The sequence below is a fragment of the Neophocaena asiaeorientalis genome, unplaced genomic scaffold (genome assembly GCF_003031525.2).
Source record: "Neophocaena asiaeorientalis asiaeorientalis breed wild unplaced genomic scaffold, Neophocaena_asiaeorientalis_V1.1 scaffold71, whole genome shotgun sequence".
Classification (NCBI taxonomy): domain Eukaryota; kingdom Metazoa; phylum Chordata; class Mammalia; order Artiodactyla; family Phocoenidae; genus Neophocaena; species Neophocaena asiaeorientalis.
This window is the reverse complement of record NW_020175439.1, coordinates 563,135-576,550: the sequence shown is the minus strand read 5'-3', so window position 1 is coordinate 576,550 and position 13,416 is coordinate 563,135. Positions and strand designations below refer to the sequence as shown.

The following is a 13,416-nucleotide window of genomic DNA, read 5'->3' as shown; positions in this document are numbered from 1 at the left end:
AAAAAAAAAAAAAAAAAAAAAAAGAAATCCAAACCAAGATGTCTTAGTGAACTTCAGAACATCAAGGCCAAAGATAAGAACTTAAAGGCAGTTATAGGGGAAAAAGTGATAAATAGATTGCACTAAGAAGATTTTTCAATAAAAGAAGCAAGAAGATGGTGGGATAATATCTTCAAAACATCACAAAGAAAAATAACTGCAGTGTGGAGTTCTGTAACCAGATAAATTATAATTTAAATGTTAAGGTTAAGTTAACACAATTCTAGATACAGATATGAGTGAATTTACCACACACACACTCTTGCTAAATAAACAATAAAGGATGTACTTTAGGAAGAAGGAAATATAATACACAAGGAAGATATGAGAAGAAGCAACAGTGAGCGGGAAATACAAATCAAAAAGACAGTGAGATACCACTCCATATCCACTAGGATGACTATAATCAAAAAGACAGATCATAAGTGTTGACAAGAATGTGGAGAAATTAGAACCCTCATAGATTGCTGGTGGGAATGTAAAATGCTGTAGCCACTGTGGAAAATAGTTTAGCAGTTCCTCAAAAAGTAACATAGTGTTACCATTTGACCCAGCAATCTCATTCCTTAGATATATACCCAAGAGAAATAAAACATGTTCATATAAAAACTTGTACAGGCATATTTATAGCAGCATTATTTATAATAGCCCCAAAGTGGAAACAACCCAAATATCCACCAACTGATGATTGGATAAATGGAATGTGGTATATTAACTTAATGGAATGTTATTCTGCAATATAAAGGAATTAAGTACTGATATATGCTACAACAAGGGTGAATTTTTTTTAATGCTAAGTGAATGAAAGCAGTCAAAAACCCCAACATATTTTATAATTCTATTTGTATGAAGTGTTCAGAACAGGCAAATCTATAGAGACAGAAAGTAGATCAGTGGTTGCATAGGACTGGAAGGTTGTAGTGAATGGGAAATGACCACTGGTGGGTATGAGATTTCTTTTGGAGAGATGAAAATGTTCTGAAATTGATTGTGATAATGGTTGGACAATTCTGTGGATATACTAAAAAAAAACTATTGAATTGTACACCTTAAATGGGTATATTGTATGGCATATGAATTATATCTCAATGAAAGTGTTCTTTAAAAGTCCATGATGAGGGCTTCCCTGGTGGCGCAGTGGTTGAGAGTCCGCCTGCCGATGCAGGGGACACGGGTTCGTGCCCCGGTCTGAGAAGATCCCACATGCCGCGGAGTGGCTGGGCCCGTGAGCCATGGCCGCTGAGCCTGCGCGTCCGGAGCCTGTGCTCTGCAACGGGAGAGGCCACAACAGTGAGAGGCCCGCGTACTGCAAAAAAAAAAAAAAAATCCATGATGAGCAGAGAGAAATGTGGGTAAATCAACACTGACTATATAAAACAAAAATACTCCTAACTAGTTTTATATTAAAACAAGGTAAAACTAAAATACTAGACAACAATGAGCCATAAAACTGGAAGAAAAATGAGCAGAGCCAAAGTATTCTACCATTCATTTTAAAAATAACTATGTTAAAATTTAAGATTAAGTGCTAAAATAATAGAAATAGAATGTATCATTTCTAAGTCTGCTAATTTAGGTGGAAAAGGAAATGAAGAATACATGATCAATTTAAGAGAAGGCAGTGAAGCAGATGGGAAAAAAGCAAAAGATAATCCTGAGAAAAAGAACAGAGTAATATGGTAGGAAAAATACAATTATATCTGTAGTTACAAAAAAAATAAATAAACCACTCCTACTTTAAAGATTGGATAAAAAAAATCTTCCTATATGTTGTTGCCACTTAAAACTTAATGACCCCAGTCTCCCAAGGCAATAGAAATAAAAGCAAAAATGAACAAATGGAACCTAATGAAAAGCTTTTGCACAGCAAAGAAGACCATAAACAAAACGAAAAGACAACCTATGGACTGGGAGAAAATATTTGCAAATGATAACAACCTGTTAAGGCTTAATTTCCAAAATATACAAACAGCTCAGCATTACTCGAAAGAAGTATACAAATGGCTAACAAGCACATGAAAGATGCTCAACACCCTTAGTCATTGGAGAAATGCAAATCAAACCACCATGAAATACCACTTCACATCTACTAGGATGGCTATAATAAAAACAACAAAATTGTAAAGGAAAATAAATATTGGCAAGGATGTAGAGAAATTGGAACCTCACACATTGCTAGTAGGAATACAAAATGGTGCAGCCATTGTGGAAAACAGTTTGGATTCCTCAAAAAGCTAAATGTAGAATTACCATATGGGCCAACATTCCACTTCTAGGTACATAGACAAAAACATGAAAACAAAGACTGAAACAGATACTTGTACACCAGTGTTATTTGCAGCTTTATTCACAATAAACTAAAGTTAGAAACAACCCATGTGTCCATCAACAGATGAATGGGTAAACAAAATGTAGTGTGTCCATAAAATGGAATATTATTCAGCCATAAAAAAGGAATGAAGTTCTGATACATATTACAACATTGATGAACCTTGAAAGCATTACTGCTCCCCCATGAGCTAGGTTAGTAGGTAGAACTTCAAAAGAAGAAACAAAACTATCATTACATGCATATGGTGTGATTGTCTGCATAGGAAATCCAAGAAAAATCTGTAGACAAACTATTGGTCCAAACAGAAGATTTAAGCAAGCTTGTTGGGTATAGGATCAAAATACAAAGTACAATAGAGTTCCTATTTATTGGTAACAAACACCTACAATGTGTAATTTTAAAGAAAGGTATAATTTACCAAATCAACAATAATTAAGGATTAAAAATACACCAAACGTGTAAGACTTTTACAGAGAAAATTATAAAGCTCTATTGAAGGACCTATTTGAAGAACTGTTTAAAGAAGGAGAGAGCCCATGTTTATGGATAGGAACATTCACTATCTTGAAAATGTCAAAACTCCCAAATCTATATATTTAAGGCAATTCAAATGAAAATCCTAATAGGATTTCTCACAGAAATTTCCATATGAAAGACATAATTTTGGATGCCTTCCTAATCTAAATGAACAAAACACAAATGAACAAAACATTAAAGACCTCATTGCAAAAAGCCCAGTAGAATTCTGTATAGCACTTACTACTATTCTGAGCACTTTATGTACATTAACTTATTTAATCTTCACAACAACCCCATGAAGTAGATGCTATTATTGTACCTATTTTGCAGATGAGGGCACTGAGGCACAGACAGGTCAAGGAACTTTCCCAAGATTATACAACTAATAAATGTAGAAGCAGGATTTGAAGTCAGGCAGCCTGGATCCAGGTATCTGAGTACTTAACCAGTATACGTACTGATTCTCTTTTACATGTATTTACACATATATTCAGATCAATATAAACTAAAGAAAATTGATAATTAGGAAAATAGCCTTTTGTTCTATTAGATCCTCCCTGACTTCCTCCAATCCTTACCATTCTCTTTCTCACCCTTCTTCACTTCCAGTTCCCTCCAGCTCGAACTTATAAGAGCTATCTACTAATCTCTGTGTAAGGTATAAACCAATTGTAAAGCCTTTAGAGCTAGGTAATATACATTTTAATAGATAACTCTTTAAAACCAGAGCAATTTTACAATCCAAAAGCATGGTGAAGAGACATCAAAATAATAGTGGAGCAACAAGTGGTGGTGAGGTTGACATTTGAGGGAAAGAGAGCCTGACTAAAATTCATTCAAATGAATGACCATGTGCTCTCAAACGGTGCATGTATACATGAGTGCACATGCTTATAATGTGTATGCATTGTTAATATAATTTTGAATTTAGAAATGAAAGCTGTGCTTCCACATTTTCCTTATTTTGTAACAAAAGCTATAATAAAAATGGGAACTCTGGGAACCAGGGTTCTCATTTTAGGAAAAGAAGGATACAAGAAGGGAAACAGTAAAGGCAAAGAAGAACCATGTGAAATTGGTTTGGAATTATAGGTATTCATATGTATTGATATGAATTCATGGTTTAATATATTTAGATGCACCATATGAAACTGCATTTTCCCCCAAAAAAGAGTCTAGAAGCAGTGACAGTTTAGTGGCAAAGAGCACACCAAGCACTCAGAGTTTGTTTTCTAAATACCATTTCCCACTAGAAGGAATGAGGGCCCCTTGTGGGAAATTGTGTATCCTAGGGCTGGAGCAGAGATGGTATTCGATCCTGGAACACCTTGTTGCATCAGAAAGTAAGTAAAGCTCAAGAAATTATGGGATATGTTCAAAAGCTTACAGGAGTCACCCAAAGGGGCTCCTACTAGCCAAATCTGGAACAAATTGAGTATTAAGATGAATAATGAATTACTGTTATAACCCTTTGAATAAATGTATTCTGATAGGAAAGAAGAAAGAAAGGAGGTGAGGGAAGGAGGGAAAAAAGGAGAAAGGCAAGCTGTTTCTTACACTAGAATGCCAAGTAAGAAATGTAGCGTAATGGCAGAGTTAGAAATGACCATTTTGCAGCTATGATAGTAATAACTGATTCAGATAGGAATCACCAACTAATGCAAAAACTAGTAGATGAAAGTTTAATGAGGAAAGGGATATTTATATAGTCTCAAATTATTTTCCCAGAGAGTACTCACTAACTTTACAGTGATGATATCTTTATAGTATAGAAATCTATTGGACACCATTTTAACCAAGTGATCAAAGTTAACATCACCAATAATAAAACAAATTGATACCATGTGCCTCCTGGTGTGATACACTGAGTAGGACACAGACTCACTTATCCATTATTCCTGCCAGGAATGCAATAATCAGTCTAATCCTGAAAAAAAAAATCAGACAAGTCCAAACTGAGCATCATTACACAAAAACAACTGTCCTGTACTCTAAAAACATCAACATCATGAAAGACAAGGGAAGACTGAGGAACTATTCCACACTGAGGAAGACCAAAAGGACATGATAGTTATATGCAATCTGGATCTTTGATCAGAGGGAAAAAACTGATATAAAGGATATTATTGGGAATATTGGTGAAATTTAAATATGGACAGTAGGACTTCCCTAGTGGTGCAGGGTTAAGAAATTGCCTGCCAATGCCAGGGACACTGGTTCAAGCCCTGGTCTGGGAAGATTCCACATGCCGTGGAGCAACTAAGCCCGTGCACCACAACTACTGAGCCTGTGCTCTAGAGCCCGCGAGCCACAACTACTGAAGCCCATGCTTAGAGCCCGTGCTCTGCAGCAAGAGAAGCCACCGCAGTGAGAAGCCCACGCACCGCAACATAGAAGCCCACACGCAGCAACAAAGATCTAATGCAGCCAAAAATAATAAATGAATAAAGTTAAATAAATATGGATGGTATGTTAGATAATAGTATTTTATCAGTGATAAATTTCCTTAATTTGATCATAATTTTCTGATTATGTAAGAGACTACCTCATTATTAGGGAATATATTCTGAAGTATGGGGTAGAGGGGTATGATGGTTCAGAAAATGATTCAGAAAGTAATAATAGCAACAATAATAATGTGTGAGAGTAGAGATAGAAAAAAGAAAGAAAGCAAATAAGCAAGTGAGGCAAAATGTTACTTTATCTATCTGGGTAAAGGATATATATGAGAGTCCTTTTTATTATTCTTGTGCCTCTTCTGTAATTTTGAAAATAATTTAAAATTTAAAAATTTCAGAAGTGAATGTTCTGATATATTCATACAATGGAATATTATTCAGCTATAAAAAGAATTGAAACACTGATAACATATACAGGATGATGGACCTTGAAAACATTATGGAAAGTGAAAGAAGCCAGTCACAAAAGGCCATATATTGTATGATTACATTTACATGAAATGTCCAGAGTAGGTAAATTCATAGAGACAGAGAGTAGATTAGGGGACTTCCCTGATGGTCCAGTGGTTAAGAATCTGCCTTCCAGGGCTTCCCTGGTGGTGCAGTGGTTAAGAATCCGCCTGCCAATGCAAGGGACATGGGTTCGAGCCCTGGTCTGGGAAGATCCCACATGCCGTAGAGCAATGAAGCCCGTGCGCCACAACTACTGAGCCTGCGCTCTAGAGCCCGTGAGCCACAACTACTGAAGCCCACGGGCCTAGAACCCATGCTCACAACAAGAGAAGCCACCGCAATGAGAAGCCCGCACACCACAAGGAGGACCCAACGCAGCCAAAAATAAATTTTTAAGAAAAGAAAGAATCCGCCTTCCAATGCAGGGGATGCGGGTTCAATCCCTGGTTGGGGAACTAAGATCCCACGTGCCGCGGGGCAACTAAGCCTGTGTGCCACAACTACAGAGCCAGGGTGCTCTGGAGCCCACACACCACAACTAGAGAGAAGCCTGTGTACCGCAACCAAGAGTCAAAGCACCGTCACGAAAGATCCTGCATGCCTCAACTAAGACCTGATGCAGCCAAAAATAAATACATATTAAAAAAAAATTACTAGTGGCCAGGGGCTAAGAGGGGTCAGGTGGGTGGAGGGGTGCAATAGGGGCCAGCACAAGGTTTCTTTTTGGGGTGATGAAAATGTTCAGATTTAGATAGTGGTGATGGCTGCACAACTCTTGTGAATATGCTAATACATACTAAAAAGTGAATATACGATACACCAAATTGCACATATTTAAGTGGTGAGTTTTATATGTAAATTATATCTTCATTAAAAATTCTGCATACAAAAAAAATGGGGGAACTCAAAGAAATGTTTCTGTGCAAAGTTGTCATTATCTTGCTTCCCCTTTTCCAATCTTTCCCTCCCAACACACATACAAACTAAAAAGGCTTAAAATTGGCACATTTTCTGTGTTTTAAAAGAGATTTCATAAAATTGTTTTATATTTACAGTTTGTTGTTTTAACACCCAGATTTGTCATGTTTCTTAGGTAGTCCTGCCTTGCTGTGCTTCATTCAGAAATAAGCACATATCTTGCTCATTCCCACATGCTCTCAAAAAATTTCTCAAGCACCCACAGTGTTGCAGTCTGCCTATATTGGCAGTATTTATATCCTGAAAAAAAAAATCTGCCTCTTTTCCCATTGCTGTAAGAAACAGAGCAAAACAAGGCAAAACTCCCACATTACTTTGCCATATTGGTTTATCAGCTGTCACATAAGAAGTATGTGACTCACTATGTCTTTAGAGTCAAAGATCAAACACAGGTGCCCCACTGGAGGCACCTCACTTAACCATGTTTTAACCACACTGCCCCAGGAAAGATTGAGGACCTTCCTTGATGATTATGTTAAACTCAAGTCTTGTGCTTATTTGCAAAGGGTATGTCAAGTTCATATGACAAACAATAATCATGATGAAGAGCTACATAGACACTTGTCCCCTTTCTTGTCTTGCAAGCCTCCTTAATATTTTATAAGAATTACAAATACTCTATCAATCATTTCCTTTGTTATTTTTCAATAACAATTATCAAGTAGGCATACTTCAAAATATGTCTTAGTCTGAAATAATATACTTCAGAATGTATTAGTCTAAACTTTGTATGACTGAAATTTTTTTCGGCTGTAAGCATCTATTACTTAGTTGACCACCTTGAACATGAGTAGTTAATATATCTTTTTCCCCCCAGCTTTAGAGTAGTTACTATATCTTAAATAATCGATAGACAAAATTATAGAATGTTAAGACTTTGACACTGAATTCTTAGCAAGTATATAATTCACTCATTCATTCCAAAAAATGTTTATTGAGTACCTAATATGTGCCAGCAAAAATCAACACAACGCTTGCTCTCATGAATTTTAAAGTCTGGAGGTAAAGACAAAATGTAATCAGATAGTCACAGAAATTAATATGTAGTTTCAAACTGAGAGAAGTGATGAAGCAAACAACATGAAAAAAGAGAATCTGACGTAGACTAGAGAGAGCCTTCACTGATGAGAGAAATACTTGAGTTGAGAATGAAAGATTAGAGTTTGAGTTAATTAGAGTAAGAGTAGGGAAAAGAGCATTCCTGCAAGAGGAAACAGCATTTGCAAAGCCCTTGTGGCAGGCGAACGTTGGAGGAAACATTTTTTCCCATTTATTAAAGTCTTTATTGCATTTGTTACAATATTGCTTCTGTTTTATGTTTTGGTTTTTTGGCCACGAGGAATGTGGGATCTTAGCTCCCCGACCAGGGATCAAACCCACACCCCTTGCATTGGAAGGCGAAATCTTAACCACTGGACTGCCAGGGAAGTCCCTGGAGGAAACTTTTAGAAGGCCTGTGAGCATAAAGAGCAAGGGCAGTGGCACAGGATGAGGTTGGAGAAATCAGTGGAAATCATTGTATAAGCCTTATAGTCTGTGTTTAGGGAAAAAAAAAATTTAGCCTTAATTATAATAGCAGTGGGAAGCCATTGAGGAGTTTTATGTAAAGTGATGACAGGATGAGATTTGTGTTTTAAAAAGAGCACTCTACATTCTGGAAAATAGTTTGGCATTTCCTTCAAACTAAAAATGGCCTTACCATATAACCCAGCAATTGCATTCTTGGGCATTTTTCCCAGAAAAAAATGAGTTATTTTCACACAGCAACTTGTACATGAATGTTCATAATGGCTTTATTCATAATAGCCAAAAAGTAGAAACTACCCATGTAGTACTTCAGCGGGTGAATGGTTTAACAAACTGTGGTACATCCATACCATGGAACACTACTAACTAGTTAAAAAGGAGCAAAATATTGACACACACCATAACTTGGATGAAATTCAAGGAAATTATATTACATGAAAAAAATCTCAAAGGGATATATACTGCGTGATTTCATTTGTGTAACCTTCATGAAATAACATAATTATAAAAATGCAGAATAGATTAGTAGCAGCCACTGATAGGTTGGGGAAAGGGGATGGGTGGATGTAAAGAGATGACACCAGGGAGTCTTGTTATCAGGGAGTCTTGTGCCGAAAGTAAAGTATCTTGATTGTGGTGGTGGTTATACAAGGCTATACCTGTGATAAAATTGCATAGCCTTACACACACACACCCATATACACAAACCCATGCATGTATAACTGGTAAAATCTGAATAAGTTCTATGGATTGTACCAATGTCAATTTCTTTAAAATTTAAATTTTTGCTTTTTAATATTGTACTATAGTTGTATATGATGTTAACATTGCCGGAGGATGAGGGAAGAAGGCACAGGACTCCCTGTTAAACTATATCTCAAAATAAAAATTAAAAAGCAAAGAGCACTCTAGCTACAGAGCAGGAAATGGATTGAATAGAAGTTAAGGCTGATATGGAGGAAACTACTGAGTGATTATTATATTAGTCTAGGAAAAAGACAAATGATCATGGCTAGACTTGGGTGGTGGCAGTAGAGAGAGAGAGAGAAGAATGGACACATCTGAGAAATATTTAGGAGGTAAAAATTATGGAATCTGGTGATGGATGGGATATAAGAGGCTAGAGAGAATGAGCTCAAGGGTATTTTGAAGTGTAACTTTGCCCCATATTTCATAGCCTAGAAAATAAATACACATTTAGGGCAAGACAGCAAAAACTTGGAAGGCATCATCTCACGACAGAGCATATTCCACAACCAAAGGCGCTGTTGCTATGAGGTCACTTGGGGAGTTTTGCTAGCGTAAAGTACACAGTATTGTTGTGTCAAAACTCAATTTATTGTCTCTCAACCCCAATTTACCCTTCATTGCCTGTTCTCCATAAATGAAGCTGAACACTTTAACTATTTTTCCTTTGCCAACTAGCATGATGTTATACTTTCTCAGCAGAGGGTGCTGGAGAGAGATTACAGGAGGAAGGGGCTTTTCTTCCTGTCCCAGTTGCTCCTCTTTGTAGGCTCCTTTCAGCATGCATGCCTCCTCCAGCGTCTGGCTGCTGCAGCACTGGCAACTCATCCAGTGCCAGGATCCCGCAATACAGGCAGCACCCAGGAACCAGCAGCTTCCACGGGCACTCCCCAGTGCACGGCTGCACTCTCTCCAATAAGTTCAGGATCTTAGCCTGGAGAGGGAGGGGCCTCCTCTCTGGGGGCTCTATCGCAGTTTTAAGGGTAGTAGCTCCTCCTTATATCTGCTTTTCTCATTCTCTTTACTCCTTACTATCCAATCCCTCCCTACTTCAACCTCCTGCTGTACTTAAGAATTCTTTGATTAAACTTACCCTGTTCAAATTACTGTATGACTTTTGTGTTCTGATTGAATCCTGACTCAAACAATCCCCCAAAGAGTGCTGTTTTGATTCCCTCAACATTGAGCTTTTAATAGCCCATCTATATTTGTCAACAAAGGGCTCCTGGATGTGGCTGACCAATGTATAGAGGTTGCTAAACTGACCATGGTTTCAATTATATCATGAAAGCATTCAAACCAATGTTGCAGATTTTCCAAATATCTAGAATTGGGTTTTACTTTTATTCAACTTGAAACAAATCTATGATTTTAAGTTTGAAAATAGAGTTTATAGCAATATTTTTTTTCTGAAAAAACGTTTGCATGTTAATCCAAACCAACTTATATTAGCATCTTTATGTTTAAAAGCTCCACTATGCTACCTTGCACAATATAAACAGGTAAAATTTGAGATGTAAAATATTAAAAGCAAAGACTATAAAATACTTCAAAATATAAGCAAACAAGGTTGAGTAGACTCCAGGCCAAGGATGGTGATGATAGAAATGAGTATTTCTTTCTGCAGCATGTGAAAATGTTGATCTTTTCTCCCTTTTCTTGATTGCCCTAACACTCCTGGTTTTTGTTTCTGTTTTGTTTTGTTTTTTTTCATTCCTTCTCATTTTCCTTTACAAGCTCCTCTATTTCAGTCCACCCTTTAAAATGTCAGTGTTTCCCTGGATTCTGTTCTTGGCTCTCATTTCTGATTGGTGTTGGGTGAGTTTATCCAGACTTAGGTCTATGTCTCCTTTATTTGTATCTGCAGCCTAGGCCTGCCTCCTGAGCTCCAAAGTCCTTTACATGATCCAGTTTCTAGTCTGGGGTCAGCAGATGACAGCCTATGGGTCAAATTCAACACAGTTTTTGTAAATGAAGTCTCGTTGTAACGCAGCCACACCCACTTGTTCACATACGGTTGTTTCCTACTATAATGGCAGAGTTAAGTAGTTGTGACAAAGAATGCATGGCCTACCAAATCCATATTTATTATCTAGCCCTCCACAGAAAAAGTTTACTGACTCCTGCTCTAGACTAAGCTGTGCATTCTACTGTGGTTTAGGCATGACTGAGCATGTACTTCTTTTTTCTTTTTTTTTTGGCTGTGTTGGGTCTTTGTTGCTGCGTGCAGGCTTTCTCTAGTTGCGGTGAGCGAGGACTACTCTTTGTTGTGGTGTGTGGGCTTCTCGTTGCGGTGGCTTCTCTTGTCGCAGAGCACGGGCTCTAGGTTCACGGGCTTCAGTAGTTGTGTCAGGCAGGCTCAGTAGTTGTGGCACACGGGCTTATTGCTCCGCAGCATGTGGGATCTTCCCCGACCAGGGATCGAACCCGTGTCCCCTGCATTGGCAGGTGGATTCTTAACCACTGCACCACCAGGGAAGTCCGAGCATGTACTTTTAAGTAGAGGGGTAGGCCCTTTACTTGCATCTCTCCGTATGAGAGAACCATACTTATAACTGGAACTCATATCTAAGACCCACGGATAAAGAGTACAACAGCAAAGTGAAGGGATATTTTTGTTAGGAATTGTCATACTGGGAACATAAGGAGGATAACGCACGATGCTCTTTGCTGTAGAATCACCTAGAGAGCATTTAAAGACAGATTGCTAGACCTCATTCCCAGAGACTCTGATTCAATACAACTGGGGAAGGCCTTGGGAATCTGAAATTTTAGAATGCTTTCCAGGTAATTCTGATATGTAGCAAATAGTCAGGATTTGGAAGTCCAAATGATCTAAAAATCCATGGCCAAGTAAGATGGTCTTTTTATTCTTGATGAATCATTAAAATGAGGCCAATTCGTTTCTCTTCAATTTATATATTATTTATGAGTCTCTAGCTTTAGGGAATACAATAAAGAATTCAAAATCTCTTAGCAATGATTTTTCTCAACGACTTTTCTTGCACTAGGGATCATGTAATAAAACTCTACGCTTCCATACTGCCTGATATTTTCAAAGTGGTTTCACATCTTCTCTCAGTGACCCTGTGAGGTAAAGTGAGGATCCAATACTTAGCATTCGCTTGAGTTTATCACACTTACCAAAACCCTGTCAATCCGTTGACCAAGGGCCACTTCCAGTTCTGTTATTCATGCATTCATTCAACAACAAAATTTTTTTGGAACACTTGCCAGTCATTGTTAGGTACAAAGAATTGTGGACTGGATAAAATTCCTGCCCGCATGGAGCTTACATTCTAGTTGTGGGACGGGGAGGGGGGAGGGGGGGAGCTCTCCTTATACGTGCCTTCTGTAAAAATTTCCCTAACCTGTCCTAGTCTGAATCTTCAAATTAGGAATTTCCCCCCAAACTTATTAAATGAGAAAGGATAACACTTGTCCCATGGTCACACCATATCTTGTCATTTAAAGCTGATTCCTCTGCTGTGGTGCTTGTCTGTCACGTAGCCCTTAAGGCTGTAACACTGGCTTCATGTTTACATCTGTTCTGACATTATATGTGCAAGTGAATGAGTTCTATGGGTCCTGTCTCTGAAAGGAAGAGACTCCTATTTGTAGTTAGTTCTAAGCCCTCATATGATTAATGAGTGCTTCTCAGTGATTCTGGATCAAAATAATCAGTCTCACCTGATTGAAGATTAGAGTCTGCACCTACAGATTCTCTTTAGTAGGATAACTGGAAACCTAACAAACAGGGAGAACAGTTTCGTGAAAGTAAGCCAAATGTCAGAGATAGAAGAGACCTCAGGGATGTAGCCCCACTGCCTTTTCAAGATCTGAAATCTGAGACTCAGAGAGGTTACCTAAATTGCCTCAGGTCACACAGCCTAAACGATGGATGTGGAATCAGTAACCAAATACAATCTACAATCACATGGGGGCGGGGAGATCCTTCTCCTAAAATTTAACGTCTACATCAGGTCCCGACGCCTCACCGCTTCCACCCATCCCCCTTTCTTGTATTAATTACGCATCACTCTTTTTTGAAGAATCGGGTCGTTAAAACTTGCAGTTGGGGCATTCCACAAACAGGTGTCCAGATCACTGACACATAGTCGGGGAATCTGGGTCTCCACCTGCCCGCCTGCCCGCCGAGAACTCTCCAGCTCCCGCGTACAAAGTTTGCTCGGCTCATACATTCCTCTTTCAGATCCCTGGCCGCGAGGCCAAGATGCCTGCTGCGGCCTCCGAAGAAGTTCGGAGATGCAGTTTCCTCGCAGAAGCCGGGCCGGGGTGCGTCGGCCGCCGAGCTGAGCGTCCTCTGGCTCGGTGGCGGCGGGGGAGCGCCGGGCGCCTGTA

General features: G+C 38.6%; 1 protein-coding gene across 1 annotated transcript in view; it reads left to right on the top strand.

Moving 5' to 3' along the window:
* The first annotated feature begins 12,951 nt into the window (after window positions 1–12,951).
* PYGO1 (pygopus family PHD finger 1) overlaps window positions 12,952–13,416 on the top strand; it is a 20,534-nt gene continuing 20,069 nt past the window's right edge. The window contains exons 1-2 of the mRNA XM_024767825.1: window positions 12,952–13,076; window positions 13,268–13,413. Coding sequence (XP_024623593.1) covers window positions 12,952–13,076; window positions 13,268–13,413 — 271 coding nt within the window. The remainder of the gene's footprint in view (window positions 13,077–13,267; window positions 13,414–13,416) is intronic.